Source organism: Tasmannia lanceolata, unplaced genomic scaffold, assembly GCF_043159265.1.
Source record: "Tasmannia lanceolata isolate RefF3 unplaced genomic scaffold, GAP_Taslan_0.1 ptg000012l, whole genome shotgun sequence".
In the NCBI taxonomy this organism is placed as follows: Eukaryota; Viridiplantae; Streptophyta; class Magnoliopsida; order Canellales; family Winteraceae; genus Tasmannia; species Tasmannia lanceolata.
In genome coordinates, this window is record NW_027518689.1 from 37,327,442 (window position 1) to 37,344,550 (window position 17,109).

At 38.6% G+C, this 17,109-nt stretch overlaps 2 protein-coding genes across 4 annotated transcripts in view; both read left to right on the forward strand.

Annotated features, from left to right (window-relative positions):
* The window catches only part of LOC143888071 (serine/threonine-protein kinase BLUS1-like), a 34,767-nt gene extending 26,675 nt beyond the window's left edge, over window positions 1–8,092 (forward strand). For 2 of the 3 annotated variants that reach the window (XM_077392362.1, XM_077392361.1), the window contains 4 exons: window positions 1,029–1,093; window positions 1,290–1,341; window positions 7,756–7,874; window positions 7,963–8,092. In XM_077392362.1, the coding sequence (XP_077248477.1) occupies window positions 1,029–1,093; window positions 1,290–1,341; window positions 7,756–7,830 (192 nt within the window). In that variant the 3' untranslated portion in view covers window positions 7,831–7,874; window positions 7,963–8,092. Of the gene's footprint in view, window positions 1–1,028; window positions 1,145–1,289; window positions 1,342–7,755; window positions 7,875–7,962 lie in introns of those variants that run through there. The other variant, XR_013254474.1, reaches the window with a different exon arrangement.
* A 1,399-nt stretch (window positions 8,093–9,491) lies between these two features.
* LOC143888075 (zinc finger matrin-type protein) lies at window positions 9,492–15,356 on the forward strand. The gene is made up of 6 exons (XM_077392370.1): window positions 9,492–9,721; window positions 9,800–10,024; window positions 10,122–10,201; window positions 14,639–14,714; window positions 14,789–14,917; window positions 15,014–15,356. Exons 1-6 carry the CDS (start codon window positions 9,605–9,607, stop codon window positions 15,158–15,160), a joined length of 774 nt encoding a protein of 257 aa, XP_077248485.1. The 5' UTR covers window positions 9,492–9,604; the 3' UTR covers window positions 15,161–15,356.
* Window positions 15,357–17,109: the final 1,753 nt, after the last annotated feature.

Here is a 17,109-nt window from a genome sequence, read left to right on the forward strand (position 1 = left end):
AAATCCTGGAATATCTGGGGATAGGAGTGCAGCGACAGATGACGGAGATGCTGTTTTCAGATCTTTTTACTGCCCTATTGGCATTACTGACTCGAACAAAGTTGAAATTAAAACTCTCCTTGAAGGACTCAATTTTGTTACCAAATTTCTAGACAAACAGGTTTGGGCTGAAGGTGATTCAGCGCATGTTGTTTCATGGGCTGCTAACAAATCCCTTGGCCCATGGAGATTTTCCAACCTGATTTCACAAATCCATGACTTCAGCTTCGATGGATATGTCCTTCTCCCGTATCTCTCGATCGGCTAATTCTTCACAAATCCATGACTTCATCTTTGATGGATATGTCCTCCCGTATCTCTTGATCGGCTAATTCTATGGCTGATGATCTTGCGAATAAGGGGTCTGCTCGTGAAAGGATCATTGTTTCGAATTCCCGTCCGATTTATTGAGTGTGATGTAATCAGTTTTAATTCTGTTGGTCTGGGGCTAACTAGGCCCTAGTTTCTTTGGTCCATTAATAACTTTTCATTTTTTTTAAAAAAAGAAAAAAAGTGAACATTCTCAACAGCTATATGAGTCTGCCGGAAGTTTGATATGGTTGAGATCAAGGGATGTGTTATCCATTCATAAAGTAAAAATGGACTAAACATCATAATTTATTTTCTCATTGTTTTCTAATGTAAATTTGTAGAATATCCTTTGTCTGCATACGAACTGCTCTTTCCAGATATGAGCTGTATTATATTTAAGTAGAATGTAGTCTTTGACTAGGTATTCTGTGTGTGAAAAGCTGGAACTGTATCAGAATTGAGCAACTCGTCATTTTGGACTTATTCAGTTTTAAAATTTATTACATCCCAGTTATGAATGTGCTGCTTCGTGATTCAGTTGATTACAAGAACTATGTTTCATTTAAAAAAAAATTGATGTCCAGCCGATCATTTACCCCAACACACTTACTATATTATTATATAATATGTTTTATTTATGTCATTTAAAACAGAAATTCTGTTGCCATTTTTGACAGATCGAAACAGCGAGCTCCGAAAGAGAGCGTTTGTTGCTTATAAAGATTTCAGAGTTGCAAGCCAGGTAGGCCATCATCATGTGGATCGAGTTGAATGACTGGACATAACCTAAATGGTTTGACATTCTGATCTCGTGCTTTGATATTGTTGATCCACTTTAATTTTCTGATGCGAAAAGAGAATCGTGAATATAAGATAAATCTGAGGTGATTCTAATTTTTAGTTTTCCTTCTTTTTTTTTTTTTTTTTTTGGGGTGCAGGATGATTAATCTAACAGATGAGCTGACAGCAGCAAAGCTGAAACACATACAGGTGAATCACAACGGGCAGATTTTATCTTGTTATCCTTGTTTTTCATGAAATGATAGACAATCCAATTACACCGGCAAGATGAGCAAAATATTACTGTTTTTTTTAAATGATTTAGTTTCACTCACGAACTTTGAGTTATTGACGTTGATTGTGCGTACATTGAAACATCTAAAAATATATAAAGACGCTGATCTCCCTATCGGAAGACAATATATAAAGACGCTGATCTCCCTATCGGTTTGTCTTCTTTTTCTCACTGCTTCACTTCATATGTCCATACTTTACATTATATTAGAATGGGAGATCTATCAAAGGCAAAAGCTATAGGCCAAGATTTATTATTCCAAAAAGGAACTTCATTCACTTCCAGTTTGTTCTTCTCTTCTCTATTTCATCTCTTCCCTATCTTCAAAATCCTATCTTTCTTCTTTCTTTCTTCCAAAATCATATCCATCCATCCTTCCTTCTTTAAATCCATAGTTTCTCTCTTTTCGTTCCTCCAAAATATCTCTATTTTAAAAAAAAATATTCCAAGTCTCCACATCCAGCCTCATAGCATTTTTTGGGTCTCTTGTTTCTTTCCTCTAATTTTTCTTTCCCTTGCTAATGTGCACCTCACTTAAGGCTCACATAGATGCCACCTCAATTATTTAGGTCTAGTTATAAATTCTGTTTCTTTCGCCGTTTCATTTTTGGTGTTTCGTCCGATTCATTCGGCGTTTCATTCGAAAATTTTCGTTGATTAATTTTTTTTTAATAATTAAAATATGAAAAAATTCCACGTAGAAGAACCCAACTAGAACGAGCTAGGTAGATTCCTTTTACCTTCTTTATGAATATTTTTCTAAAGGATTCATTTAGCCAACCCCAACTAGTTTGGGACAAAGGCTTAGTTGAGTTGAGAAAAAAATCCAAAGAAATAAAAAATTGTTAAAAAAATACAATAAACAATTAAATGAACTAAATAAGTAAAAAAGGCATCTTTATTACTTTTTTTGGCATCTTTATTACTTTTTTTTGAATGCCAGGCATCTTTATTACTTAAGATTAAATTTAGTGCAATTAATGCATAAAAAACAAGAAATTACATCTCAAAATCAGATCTCATCTCTCATAGGCATAGCTCATTCACTCAACTATGTCATCTCCCCAATTCCCTAAGGGCTCTCAATCGTATTGAGGATCATCATACTCAACCGAGTGGTAGGAGCCCTCCCCGTCGTCACCACCAACATATGTAGGAACATCTTCACGAGGTGTGTCGTTGTCGCCCGCAACAACTCCAGTAGGCCCTTCAATATCTTCCCAACCAATATCTTTTGGCTTGAAAATAACATGGTCATCTTCCATAACGCAATCCATCATAACATCCAGGTGATTTATACTAAGTGGGTCGCTAGTGGTAGAAGATTTTGTCGATAAGATCCTGAAAAAAAATTTGCCCAACACAAGTGAGTTTAAGTTTAAAATTAAGAGGTGAGAACATTTATTTCAATTAAGTAGTATACTTTTCTAGAAACTTAAGGTTGTAATCGACAAACACCAGGTCATTCAATCTCTGGTGCTGCAACCTATTTTTCTTTGCAGAGTGGATGTGTTCGAAAGTACTCCAGTTCCTTTTACATCCGGTCCCACGACAGGTTTGACTGAGAATTCTCGATGACGAAGCTCTCTAAGTCCTAGATGTCAGTTCCGAACTGATTCCACGATGCAACTGCAAAGTGACCAATAGTTAAGCATTTATTTGTTGAAAGTTTAAATGAAATATACATAATTAAATGAACGAATCAATATACCTTGTCCCAACTTGTCTCGGTTGCAGATTGCCATCTTCATTCTGAACCATAGATATAAATTCCGTTCCGTTCCGGCCGGAACGGACCGGATTCCGGAACGGAATGGGCAAATTTTCCGTTCCGGCCGGAATTCCGGTCCGTTCCGGTCATTCCGGTCGGAATTCCGGTTTCCGGCGGAATTCCGGCCGGAATGGCCGGAATTCACTGTTCCGGCCGGAAATGCGGAAAAATTCAAAAAAAATAAAATAAAATTCAAAAAATTTACAAAAATGCCATTAAGGCTGTTGGGGAGTGTATTTTACAGATTTGCCCTCGTTTTATGACCGTTTTATAGTTGTTGGGAGGGCATTTTTCGTCTTTTTCCAAAAAAATTCAAAAAAAAATAAAATAAAAATCCAAAAAATTACATAAATTCATTTATGACTGTTGGGGAGTGTATTTTACACATTTGCCCTCATTTTGTGACCGTTTTGTAGTTGTTAGGAGGGCATTTTTCGTCTTTTTGTTATTAAACTTTGGTTTTTAAGTAATAAATATGTCTTTTAGTTCATTTAAGTGTTTCTTATATTTTTCTAACAATTTCTAATTTTTTAGGATTTTTTTCATATTTTTAACTATTTTTTTCAACCGGAACGAAAAGTTTCGACCGGAACGCTGAACGAAACGGCCGGAACACCGGAACGTTCCGTTCCAGTAGCCAAAACGGAACGGCGACCGGAACGGAATTTATAACTAAGTTCTGAACCGACCGGAAGACTCCTGATGCTCTTCAATGTAGATCTTTGGATGAAGTAGAATCTAGCTCTAGAGATTAGTGAGAAGAATGTAGGAGAAGAAAGTATTGAGAAGAATGTAAGAGAGATTAGATTAGTCAGAGAGAAGAATGCTAAGTAGAAGAAAGTAGTAGTAAAACTGTAAAAGAAAGTTTAAAGAGAGGTTGAAGTAGAAGTGAGTGGGAAAATAAGGGTTAGAGGGGTATATATAGAGATGTAAGGGCTTGTAGATGCCAAAAGATGAGAAATACCCTTCTAACGGCTATAAAATGATAAAAAAATGATGGTAAAACTGTAAAAAAACACTTTCCAACGGCTATAATGGCATTCTGGTAATTTTTTTAAAAAAAATGGTATTTTGTCTAGTTCTGGACGAAACGGGAATTTCGTATTCCGGATGAATTTGGTCCGGGCTGGATGAAACCGGACGAAATCCAGGACGAAACAAAATATTACATCATTTCATACCGGATTTCCATCCGTGGCAAATCTTTTCGTCCACAAAACGAAACGCAGTTCGTAACTAGGATTTAGGTGCATTTTAGCCTCTAACTGGATGAAAAGGTGCATGTCAGAACCCTCTCCACAAAAAATAACCAAAACCCTCACGAAAAATAAATCTAATCCTTAACTCTTTCTCCTTTCATCCTCCAAAACCCATTCTTCATCTTCCTTTTGAACCTCAACCAGGGGCAGAGCCAGGAATTTGCTCCAAGGGGGGCAGAGAATGGTTCTTATAGCATGTTGGGACCCGCCATTTTACACTTTATATTTTGCTAGGTGGACCCACCATGTTCCCCTAACCTGTGCATATGGAGCTCACAATTTACAAAACATATTTTGTAGTAGTGGGATCCACTATTTTACCCCATACACAACATGAAAAAAGATCCCCTCTTGCTTTTAAAAACCCAATAATTCCTAAGATTTTATATGTTGTTAGCACGTGACGACTGTGAAGTCTAGTATTTTTCAAAAAATGCTATGGGTCTACTTCCTAGGAAGATCCAAACCGTCATTTGTTGGGCGTAAATGGGCTATACACCACATAATAGGAACAAGATTGCCTGTTATAGAAACCTCTATATTTCAAAATCCTTGGAGGGTTAGGATCAATCCTATGGAGATGATTCACGGGGTACAACTATTTATTTTGTGGCCCAACATAAACAGTTTGGATCAACCTATGAAGTGGGACCCAGAGTACCCCTTTTTAAAATACTAGACGTCACATGCAACCTAATATCCTAATATATAAAATCTCATAGGTGAAAGGGTGTGTCAGAGAGAGAGAGAGAGAGAGAGAGAGAGAGAGAGAGAGAGAGAGAGATGGGGGCAAGGTGTCACATAGAGAGAGGGGGCAAATGTGTCACATAGAGAGAGGGCGAGGGGGCAAATCCACCATGCACACCCCCCCCCCCCCCCCCCCCCCCCTCCCCGATCTGCCATGACCTCAACCCCTCTTCCTTATTAAAATTACACGTCATACCTCTTCCCTTTCTTTCTTCTTATATCCCTTTTATCTCACATCATTTTCTTCTTTTCCTACTCAATTTCTTGTGCATATTCTGTCATGGCCTCGTTTGCCTCCTTTCATTCTTTTTCTTCCACTTATTTTTCTTTTGAAAAGGTTTTCTTCCACTTATATAGCCACCTCTTTCACGATCTCCCCTCATCGTGTGACAATCAAACTCACCAATGATAATTATCTACTTCAGAAAAGCCAAATACTCGTGATTACCCATGCTCAGGGCATTCTATCTCATTGAAGGCCTCCTAATTAAACCTGATGAATATGTGAAGAAAGTTGGAAAAATTCTTTAGAAGAGAAAATTATCGCATATGATGCGTGGCACATGGAAGATTATGTTATTGCTCTGTTGACCTCTACCTTATATCTAGAAGTTCTAGCCTGGGTCTTACGTGTCATATCTGCACAAGAGTTATGGAAGCATCTTGAAGATACCTTTTCACAGCAGTCTCAATCTCGCCTCTTACAACTTCGAGCTGGAGTATAAAACTGTCGGATGGGTAATCCTACTACTCATGAATTTCTTTTGAAGATGAAGAACACTTGGGACCAATTTGCTGTCATTCGACAATCCTTGATGTACGTAAACTTGGATACATTATGAATGGTCTGGGACATAACTCCAATATGTTCACTGCTTTCCACTTTCTCTAGGTTGAGGATTATGTTGTTACAATATGGACTCATGGGATTTTCCTCCACACTGTCTAACTCTCTGAGTACTTCATCACTCTCTTTAGACAGTTTTGAGGTCCTTTATGCAGCAGGAACCTCCTCGTCGTGGGGGTGGTCATGGTCATGGTCTTAGCCAAGACAGAGGTCGTATTGGACCTCACTTCTATCAGCAGGGGCCCTAGGTCTGTTCAGTATCGGCCTATTGCCCATGACAAGTCTATGGCGGCATAATCATACCGTTGTTACATGTTACCATCGATTTGATGCATAGTATTAGCAATTCTTGACAATGACTCTCACTCATCAGATGAGAGATCTACAATCATCTCCATTTGAAGCTTCTTGGCTAATCGACTTAGGTGCCTCCCCCATCTCTCTGGTAATTTATGTAACATGCCTTTTCTGGTTCCCTAGTCTGGTTCTTATCATATTGTTCTCATAAGCGAGTACTCACTACCATCTCGTATATGGGCAATGCTTCCATTTTGTATTCTATACGGTCATTATCTGCTCTATATTATTCCAAATTTGTAGAATAAGATTTTGTCTGTTTCGAAGTTCACTTCACAGTTTTCTTGTTATTTTATGTTTACATTATCTTGTTTTCTAGGATTTGCAATTGAGGAAGCTCCTCACTAGTTGCATCTGTCGTGACAACCTTTACTTTTTTGCAAATCCAATTGTGTGATTGATGTAGGACATTTCTAGGGAAGGGAATTGTCAATGGGCCTGTAACAACGTACTTCCTGTCACCTATTTACTAATTCCGCCCCACTGGCAAGAGCGCCAATGGAAGCATTCCAGCTCAGGAAATAGAAAAAACATGAAACGAAACATTCTGGGCAGAATCCCAATTTGTTCTGGTCATTCGGGCCTGTTCCAATTTTGCTATTTTTTTCACTTTTTTTATTGATTTTTAATTTTTACCTTTTTTTAGTGGCTATTTTTTTTTTATGGGGAACTTTTGTTTTTAGCGGCTATTTTCTAGCTTTTGGAGGGGCATTTGTTGTCTTTCAAAACCCCTTCATTTTCACACTGTTCAGCAGTGACTGGTGGCACAGGTAATAACGTATCAATATCAGAATTCTGGGAGCAAGAACTTCCAATGCACTTTTGTACTTAAAAAGGTTGACCAGTTGACCACACTGACCAAATGAAGGAGCTGAAATGTAACTGCCTACAGAAGCTGATCTATATACTACACAAACATCAGAGTAAATTTTTCGGTGTTCATAGGGGTGATGCTCAGGAAAATACCCTTCCAATCTTTATGTACACATGGGAATCTTCAAAAAGTACAGTAGTCTGTATAGTAGATAGGCTGGTTTTGAGTATATTGTATTATTGGCATTTTTTCTTTGGACGTTTCTGCTTACGCATGTAGCCAGTCGTGTTTCCAATTGTTTCAGCCGACACTCATTTTAGGACTAATACATATAACTTCAAGACAAACCTCTAATTGCGAGGTGGTTTTGCTCGGAATTGAAAAAACTTCCAAGAAGGTTCAGCTTGAATTTATGGAACAAAGATGGCTGAATACATCCTTACATTTTACTTAAACTACAGAAAATCAAATTGTGGAGATTATATATTTAACATTTTGATTGATTTGGTGGGGATCAATTTGTCCTTCTTCCAGTTGCAACAGCAGCTAAATGCTTCGTATGACCGAGAAGAACAAGATAAGAGCAGAAGAGGAGAAAAGGACTGCTAAGAAACAATATATCAGAGATTGTAGAAAGAGCACTGTAGATTCTGGTACAATAACGCCCCTCAATGCTAACTGTTTATTTCCATCTTACTTTTTTATGGCAAATGATCACTACTGTTTTTTTTTTTATATCAGTGCATGTAGAAAGAAGCAGAGGCAGTATCTCAATTCCTCTTGATGGTGCTTCCAAACTATTTATTGAAGGAATTTCCTTTGAGAGATCACAGCCTTCTCCTCCTATGAAAAATAAATGAAATTCCTAAAGATATACATCGGAGTCCAAAGGAAGTGACTGCGTGGTGCTAGCCATTGGAGGTAACAAGTAAACGCCGGCCGTGGTAGTACCTAATCAGTGATTCTTTTTGTAGTACTTAATTTGTGATTTCTTTTTGAGCAAATCGCATATTTGTGAAGTCAATGGCGCTGGTGCTACTGTTGTATACTATATAATATATTGTCTTCTTTTTAAATGTTGGTAGTAGAAGTTTTTGTTTTGTTGTTCCATATTAGAGTGAAAAAAACATTTCATCGCTGGTCAGGTGACCGTGATCCAAACCCAAGGTTGGGCTACATCACAAACATCCAATATCAATTGAGTTGCTAGGTTTATTACATGGAAGAAGATGGTTGGCTTGCCAACTGAGTTGCCCTTCCAATCTGGGTTAATGTTTGCCCTTCATTTCAGGTGATGAAAAACATCTCATTCCTTGTATCTGCCCGCATGATCAACTGGCCCAATCACAACACATTTTCTTGACGGAGGAATGCTAAATCTATTCGCGCATCTAGGCTTAGCATTTCCTCTTGGAACTGTATTTTGTGAGATTAATCTCATTCCTTCACAGAAGAGTGAATGCATAATTCCGGGTGATGGAGGGTTTGGATCTTTGAACTCGGTAGACGCAATGAACTTTCTGATAAATACGCATTATATGTTGTCCGTACATGCGGGCCCCCAATGAACGGTTTGGATCTTTCATTTTGGGAGATGATAAATTTACACCCCCTGTAGGATGATTCGCACCCTTAAGGTGAATTGACGTACCTAAGTCAAAAATCATCTACACAAGATATCTAATTCTAATACGTACACAAACTACACCATTTGGAAATCTCTACCGATAACGATGGAGATGATGGGCTATTTACGATGGAGCCCGGCAACTGAATAATTTAGATCTTCAAACAAGGTGGGCCTAGCACTATTTTTTTTTTTTTTTAAGACCATCGCAGAAGACATTTCGTAGGCCAGCTGTTCCATGAGAGAGCAGCCACACAAGCTCACATTTCAAATGATTTTGTCTTATTCATTATTCATGAGGTGGCTGCTCTCTCATGCAACAGCCGGCCTGCAAAATGCATTCTGCGATGGTCCCTAGCAATTCCCTTAAAAATACGTACACCTAGATATGGATACTATAAAACATGTATTTATTAGAAAACTTATTGGTTTGAAGATCCGAACTCAGACACAGTGTACGGGCTTTACAACTGGGTAATTCAGTAATTCGATGGCTGGACGAGGGCTAATGTAGAGGGCGAATTTATCGGCCCCTTTCGTAAATTGTTGAATGGACGAAGGGTAATAATGTACAAGATTTCAAGTCAGACAGACTACAGTACAGAGGTAGAACAGGTAAGAACTTCGAGGATACTCTTTTCCCCATCTCCTCCTCCTCATGCGCACGTTAGATGCTACCCTTCTAAAAACCATGAAACCCTCTCCTTCCTCTGCAACTCCTCATTCTCCATCCCTTTTCATTCCCTTTTCCGCAATATGATCTCTCTCGTTTCTCCTTCCCCCTTCTCTGTCAATCTCATCCTGCCCCGACCTTGCCTCCGCTCTCGATTCACAAACCCTACTTCACTAGATTGGGCGAAAAAGAAGAGCCACGTAAGTAACCCTAGAAGTTATTCTTCTTTCATTTCTTTTGTTTTATGAATTTCAAAAACCCTAGTTTTGTTTCCACAGGTGAGAAAAGGTAGAAGTAGAAGGAAATGCAGAGCTGAGCTATCTCATGACGCGCCTTTCGCCTTTGCGATCGGTGCTTGCGTTCTCAATTCTCTGATTTTCCCCATCTCTAGTGGTTCTGATGATGACAACGGTGGTAGTAGCGGTGGATCGGCGTTCGATTCTACTGATGCGAGGTTTGCTGTGATGGGAATCATAAGCTTTATCCCTTACTTTAATTGGCTGGTGGGTTTGTTTTCAGAATATTAATACGGTTTTCTGTTATTCGATTACGTTTCAGAAAATTCATGTTCTTTACTTCTTTTTTTTACTTTTTTGGCAGAGTTGGGTTTTTGCGTATCTGGATACTGAAAGACGACGCTATCTGGTGTATTCCATTGTATACTTGGCTCCTTACCTCAGGTTTAAACTTCTTGCTAGCTTCAATTGTTTCTCGTTTGGGTATTTCTTTCTGTATAAATTATAAACCAACATTTTTGCACAAAAACTAGTCAGTAATGCTATCTAAGGTGGACAGAGGAAATACATTTCTTAGTGTTGTGATACTCGGTTGATCACTCACATAGTGAATCCAATAGCACAGTAGTAATTGTAACTGGCAGCTAATTTGTTAATATCACAACTAGAATTTAGCATCTACAAGAGAGGTTAAGAAATTTTTAGCCCTCTGGTCACAAAGTTGCATCAGAGAACTGTGACTTCAATAGAGGTCTATGAAATTCATATGTAACCAAGGCTTTAAATTTCGACCGAAACCAAAATTGCATAAAGTCGAAACGTTACAAAATTTCGATTCAAATTTCGTTTTGCTTGAAATTTCGGTCGGTTGAAATTTAAGGAATATCATGAGAAAATCTGGATTTTACTTATTATTTAATATTATCCCAAAATTTCAGCCGATATTCCGAAATTTCGGGGATTTCGTCGAAATTTGGTAACGGATAAAATATTAGTTCATTTGATTTCGATAGATTTCGTCCAAAATTTTGAAATTTCGGTTACGGTGAGGACCGAAACGCATTCCAAAACCGAAATTTAAAACCTCGTATGTAACTAGGTTACTTTTTTGAGTTTTGATGTTTATGCTAAAGTTACTAAAGGATGAACTTAGTCATAGCCAGCATATCTTACACACAGCACCATGCAGGGGCGATGCCAGAAATTTTGCACAAGGGGGGCAAAAATTATAGTAATTTTTTTATCTTTCTTAAACTTAAGATAGAAAAAATTTCTATCTGAAATTTTGCACGAGGGGGCAAAAATTATAGTAAATTTTGCACAAAAAAGGGAGATAAAAATGGTAAAATTAAAATTTTAAACTTATTTTCTATCTTAGGGAGGATTGGAAAGGGGGGCAAATTTTTTAAAAAAGGGGGTAAAGATAAAAAAATATTAAAACATAAAGGTATATATTTTTTTTCCAAAATACTAAGGGGGGCAATTGTCCCCCTTTCCTCTCATGTGGCATCGCCCCTGGCACCATGGTGTCTTGACTCTCAAGAAAGGTAGTATTACCCTGCTCCACTTGCTTTCAGCTTTCTGCTGCAAATCTGTCATCCTTTCTTTCCGCTCATAGCCTTTGGTATGACAAATTTTCAACCCAAAAGAAAGCATACCATTAATTGCGGTGGTGGAATTTATGTTAGAACTATGAGAAGAGTAGAATGGGAATTACATCAAAATACTTCATAGCCAAACAGTGATCTGACTCCATAGACTTTGTCTTGATGCTTCTGTCTTTATCTTCTGTCTTTTGATGGCCTGGAATTGGATCTTCTTGAAGATTGACCTTAAATGCTCATGATCTCCATGGAGGGGGAGAGTTTGGCAAGGGAATGGTTAAGAAGAGGGTGTCTACAAGCTAAGGAAAAGGGGTGTGCTTTCTAGAACTAGAGGGGTTCTTTTTTGAAGGGGTGAACCAGAGCTCAGTACTCTTGCAAATGAGGATTGATCTTAATTAGTGTGAGTTTGTGCAAAACTGTGGAGCTTTTAAACCTCTTTTATAGAAGAGGAAAGGTATATTTAGGGGTAGAATTGAAAATAGTGAGGTGACAGCCTTTAGTTCATTTATACAAGGGCAATTTAGGATTTTTGGCTAGGGATTCCCTACTCATTAGAATGCCTTCTACGGTGGAGATCCTCTTACACACTATTAACACCTAGCGATGCAGGTCTTGCACTACTTAATAACTAACCTAACTGTATCTTTTTGTTTGTTTCGGTGCACACATTTCCAGTACCACGAATCTGCTAGGACTACATCCAAATGCATGGCTTTGGAGATAAGTCCCTCCCATTCACATGCCCAATCCAATGATAACATAAGAGGGTTATTGATCACCTGCACATAACCAGTGGTTTTGGAGGATTATTGATCACCCGCACATAACCAGTGGTTTTGGAGGGTTATTGATCACCCGCACATAACCAATGAGTCTATGTACTGTAATATAGGATTACGTAGAAATTTCTTTGATTGGGAGATTGATGGTGTGGCTTGTCTTGTATCCAGAATTGATTCGATCTAACATAAAAAGACAAGGAATAGTCAAAAGATCTTAGAAATTTACATCGATTGGTACTTTCATTGTACGCTCTTTCTCCAATCACTCAGTCAATTCTACCTCTCTCACATTCATGGAAAGTTTGGAGGATTAAGGCCCCATTCTTGGTGAATGTTTTTTGCTGTTTAGCTTGCCTCGATAAGATACTCATCGTTGATCACATGCACCATAGAAGTAAAATCACTGTCATCCATTACATGTTATGCCTTGCTGATGCCGAGTCTGTCGACCTCTTGTTGCTCAATACACTCATGATCTTATGTATTTCGTTTTAGGTCTCTCGGGAGTCAGTTCAGTTCTCCTTGGTCACATTGCTGACGGCTGACCATGATAAGTCGTTGGTTTCTGCCCCTTCGCCTCCTAGTGGTATGATTCTTTGGAGCCTTTTCTTTGCTGTCACTTTTTGGATGGTTTTGAATGGAAGAAACTAGAGATTTTTCAATGTTGTCTCTAAGGGCGTGAGCAGTTTGCGTATGGAACTATTCTATGTGGTTTTCAGTAGGCATTGATCCTTCCCTCCCCGAAAGGGATATCAATGGCGTCCTTCCACGTGTCCTATGAGGAAATTAGACTAAGCAGATGCTTTAAGGGGGGATCGCGTCTCATGTGGGAACCACCCTCTCTCAGAAAGTTGAAATTGAACTTTGATGGATCGAGTCTTGGTAACCCTGGCTTGACGGGCATTGAAGGTCTTCCGAGGACTCCAGATAGAGAGATGTTTTGGCCATTTTAGGTTCTGTTTGAGTAAAGGTGGCCTTTTCGGGTCCTATTTGAGTAAAGGATTCTAAAGAGATGCAGGTGGCATTGGGTTGTTGGACCAATCACAGCTGGATCATATTATTATTGAGGGTGATCCTCTCAATGTGGTTAGATTGCTGATAGACGATGTCTGACACCTATGGAAATTCATGGATGCTATTGAGGAGATCCAAATACTCTTAAGGGGCACAACTTTCAACTCATACATGTATGGCAATCCGACAATTCGAATGCAGATTCTCTCGCCTGGTCTGGGGTCACCAGAGATTCGATGCTTTTATTAGATTTGCCCTTTATTATTTGAGGAAGCCTTGTTTTTCATTGTTTTGTTTTGTCGTTGGCTATTGACTTTGCATTTTTCTATTGTATTTTTTTCCCTTGCTCTGCTTGATGTATTTTACCATCTTGGCTCAGTCATTGGGCTATACCCTCTTCTTTAATATAATTTCACCATTCAATGGATAAAACCTAGGAGGGCTATTGATGAGGTGTTGTTGGGCTATCCATGATGTGGTGGCCCAATGGATTTTTTTGTGTGGAAGGGAGCCCATGAGCATCTGTTGGATGCACTTGGCACCATTGATTGCACCATTTGATCAAGTGGGTGGCCAATGAATCCCATCATTGTGCTTCAAAGTGCTTCCTCTCAATTAATGACATCTAGATCTATCAAAATGGTCGAATTGTTGATCTGATGTTTGCATGGGCCAACAATTTTGGCATGCTGTTTGTTCTATGTGCTTGATCGGAGCTCTTCAGGGCCAAATTTTATTGATTTGAAGGACATCAAGGGTGTAAACGATATAATGAACTCTTGGATGTGCCCAATTTGTGTGGTTTGCCGCCAATTGTGCTTCTGGCCCTTTAAAAAATGTGCACGATTCTGTTTCGGTGCCACTTATTTCTCCAATGTCCAACTCTCTTATGCAGATGTCGCATCTTGTACATTCACTTGTATCCGTGTCTGATAGTTCCTGTACATTAACTATGACTTCCATGTCCATACATTTTCAATCATGAACATAGGACTGACTTTGTTTCGACTTGTGCCAATCTTTTAAGTTTTATCTTCTATTTGCACATCTAGTAAACCACCACTCTTTGGCATGGAAAGTTGTGTGTTTCGGCAGCTTTTTAAGTTGTGATTACTATAATTGATACATGCCTATTCTTAAGTCTGGTATGCAAATTCATTACTGATGGTGATTTTGAGAAAAAACCCAACCAAAAACTGATTATTTACAACTTTTTGTGGTGGGTATTTTAATGATACTGATTATATAAAATTTTCACTGAAAACTTGTCAAAAAAACTCTTTGAATTTCAAGGTCTTGTATCTGATTATTCGGGAGTATAGAACTGATGTTCTGTCTTTTTCCGTAACAGTGAAATGTAGTAGTGTTCCACGAGTATGATGTCAATATGCAGTCATGATCCCCTTATTACCCCTGTTAAAATACAATGTCAAAATTTACACTTGGTTTTACTCATTCAATTGTTGGATGTGATTTTACAGGACGAACTTGTCATTGTCGTCAGAGGACAGTTGGTTACCCATTGCAAGCATTGTCATCTGTATCATTCATATTCAGGTACAAGTTTTCTAGTCTTTAATTTAGATTACAGAAGCTACTTATTTGTCTATCTAAATGCCTTACATTTACAGTTGGAGGCAAGTATATGGAATGGGGATCTTAAGACAAACGAACTATTTGGTGAGGCTCTAAAGCTTCTTCCTCTGAAGACAAGAAACAAAGATACTCATTTTCAGGGCCATGAAGGAGTCCCCAAGAAGGTAGTGTTCATTAAAGACCATATTTTTTTTTTTTCGAAACACCTGAGATCGCATTAATTGATTTCCATTTGTAATTATTGAAATATGAATGCTTAGGGGAGAAACAAGGAAGAGGTGGAGCTGCCTTCTGTGCAAGAAGAATCTGAAAACAAGCTTCCAGGATGGGGAGTTTCAAAAAAGCCATCTGATGATTCCCAACATTTGAATGAAGGTGGGCATGCAGATGAAAATAAGAAAAAATAGAGATGACATAGGTGTTCTTTTGAGAATACCAGAAACATGAGAATACAGGAGACATGCTAGCAATGCCCATCCTTTTACTTAAGGAGGCTGCGACTGGTATGGATTTTTAGAGGAAATAGTAGGAGATTCTAGTGTTTCTCATAAATTTTTAGAGCATTTTCTTAACTTATAAATCTGCATCATTTTATGTCTTGTACCTTCTTAGTCTTGTAGATTGGCATGGGGCTAGGAATGACATCTAATGGGACTGTTCTCTGTGGGGATAACAAGCTGAGATTTATTTCATCCTCGAATAGGATTGCAATTCTTTGTTCACATCGAGAACAGACCCAGCGTGCAGGGTATTATATACCAGCATGGCAGCCTATCCCAGGGATTTATTCAAGATAAAATTATACAAGCAAAGTAGCCAATCCCTGGAACAGCTTATCCAAGGATTTGTGCAACGGGTTTGACTATCTTGCTTGGATTATTTTATCTTGAAATTATCATGTCCGGTTTTAACTAATTTTGTCCTGCTAATAGTAATATGTTACCTAAGAACAAGGGCAGTGATAAATCGACCCCCAAATATCTTAAATCGACTCCCTATATCTCATTCTCTTCTCTGGGTTAGAGAGAGAGAGAGAGAGGGTCGATTTATCACTCCCCAAGAACAAAGGTCGGGTGTTCATCAATTTTTGTCTTGGTACTCCTTGTGAGTTGTGATTTTATGGATGGATATCTGAAGCGTAATGACAGGGTGAACTCAGGCTCAATTAGGAGAGTAGTGAGTGGTATCAGCACAATTACAAGTCGCCACACAAGCCTCCGTTCTGAGGCCCGGTGGCAGGACTGTTAGGGGATTGGCTCTGGTATGAGTATGCTAAAATCTACAAAGTCATTCAAATACGTAGGCTCTTTCCTTTAGAAGGTGCTTTCTATGGCCCCTCAGAGCAACCAGTTGGGAGAGTAGTATGAGCCCTCTAACTTCAAGTTGCGTGTTGTATGGCTCCCTGGGAGCAAAAGAATTGAATTCTGAAGGTTGCCAAACCAATTATAACGATGAATTATGTAGTGGTCAAGCTTATAAAAACATATCTAATTTTTGAAAGACACCTTCCAAGCTTAACATAATGGTCATCATTCCTTAAGCAACTGGTCGAGTCTACGAAGCTTTGTGTTTTTGTAGTCTAGTTTTGTAACCTCTTTTCAGCTCACAATGCTTGGACTCCTGCGACTGAATAGATCTTTTATGGCTTGTCTTCATCCTCGAAGTGAAGCTTTTACGACAAAGTTCTTTCTGCCCTTATTCACTCTATCTTGCGGAGGTAACCCTTCGAGCTTCTAGGTGAGCTTACACTAAGGTTCATGTCACAACTTTGGTTAGGCAGACTACTCTACGACAACTATATCTACCTCTACTTCTAGCTCCTATTGTGGCCCCTTCTATTTTGGTGTAGCTGTAGTTAGTATGGGCAGTGCATGTGGTGGACGTAAATGAATATATCAAACACTTAACAGATCTTATAATTCTAAAGCATGTGGTGGATATATTGGAGAGGCACAATTTCGAAGAGATTTCATATGATAGGTAGGTGTGTTCGGTGAGATTTTACGGTGGAGGATACGAGAAAGGGCCAACCTTGATATTTGATCCAACGCAGCAACTTTTAAAGGGCAAGACCCTGATTCTATGAGCAAAAATGGGGGCTTGAGATGACCCCAATTGTGGAGGTATCTATTCCATGCCATTGATTTTATATCTCCATAATTTGTGAAATTAGGATCATATTGGGCCCTTTTTGGGCAAAAAATGAAATGGTTTAGATCATGCATTCATGTGACCCCACTGTACATGGTTTAGATCAATACATGCCTACTTAAAGGCTTTCAAAAGCCAATTAAAGAAAAAAAGACAAGCTGAGTTTCTGCTATTATGAAAACATTCTAGTGCTAATATCACTAGC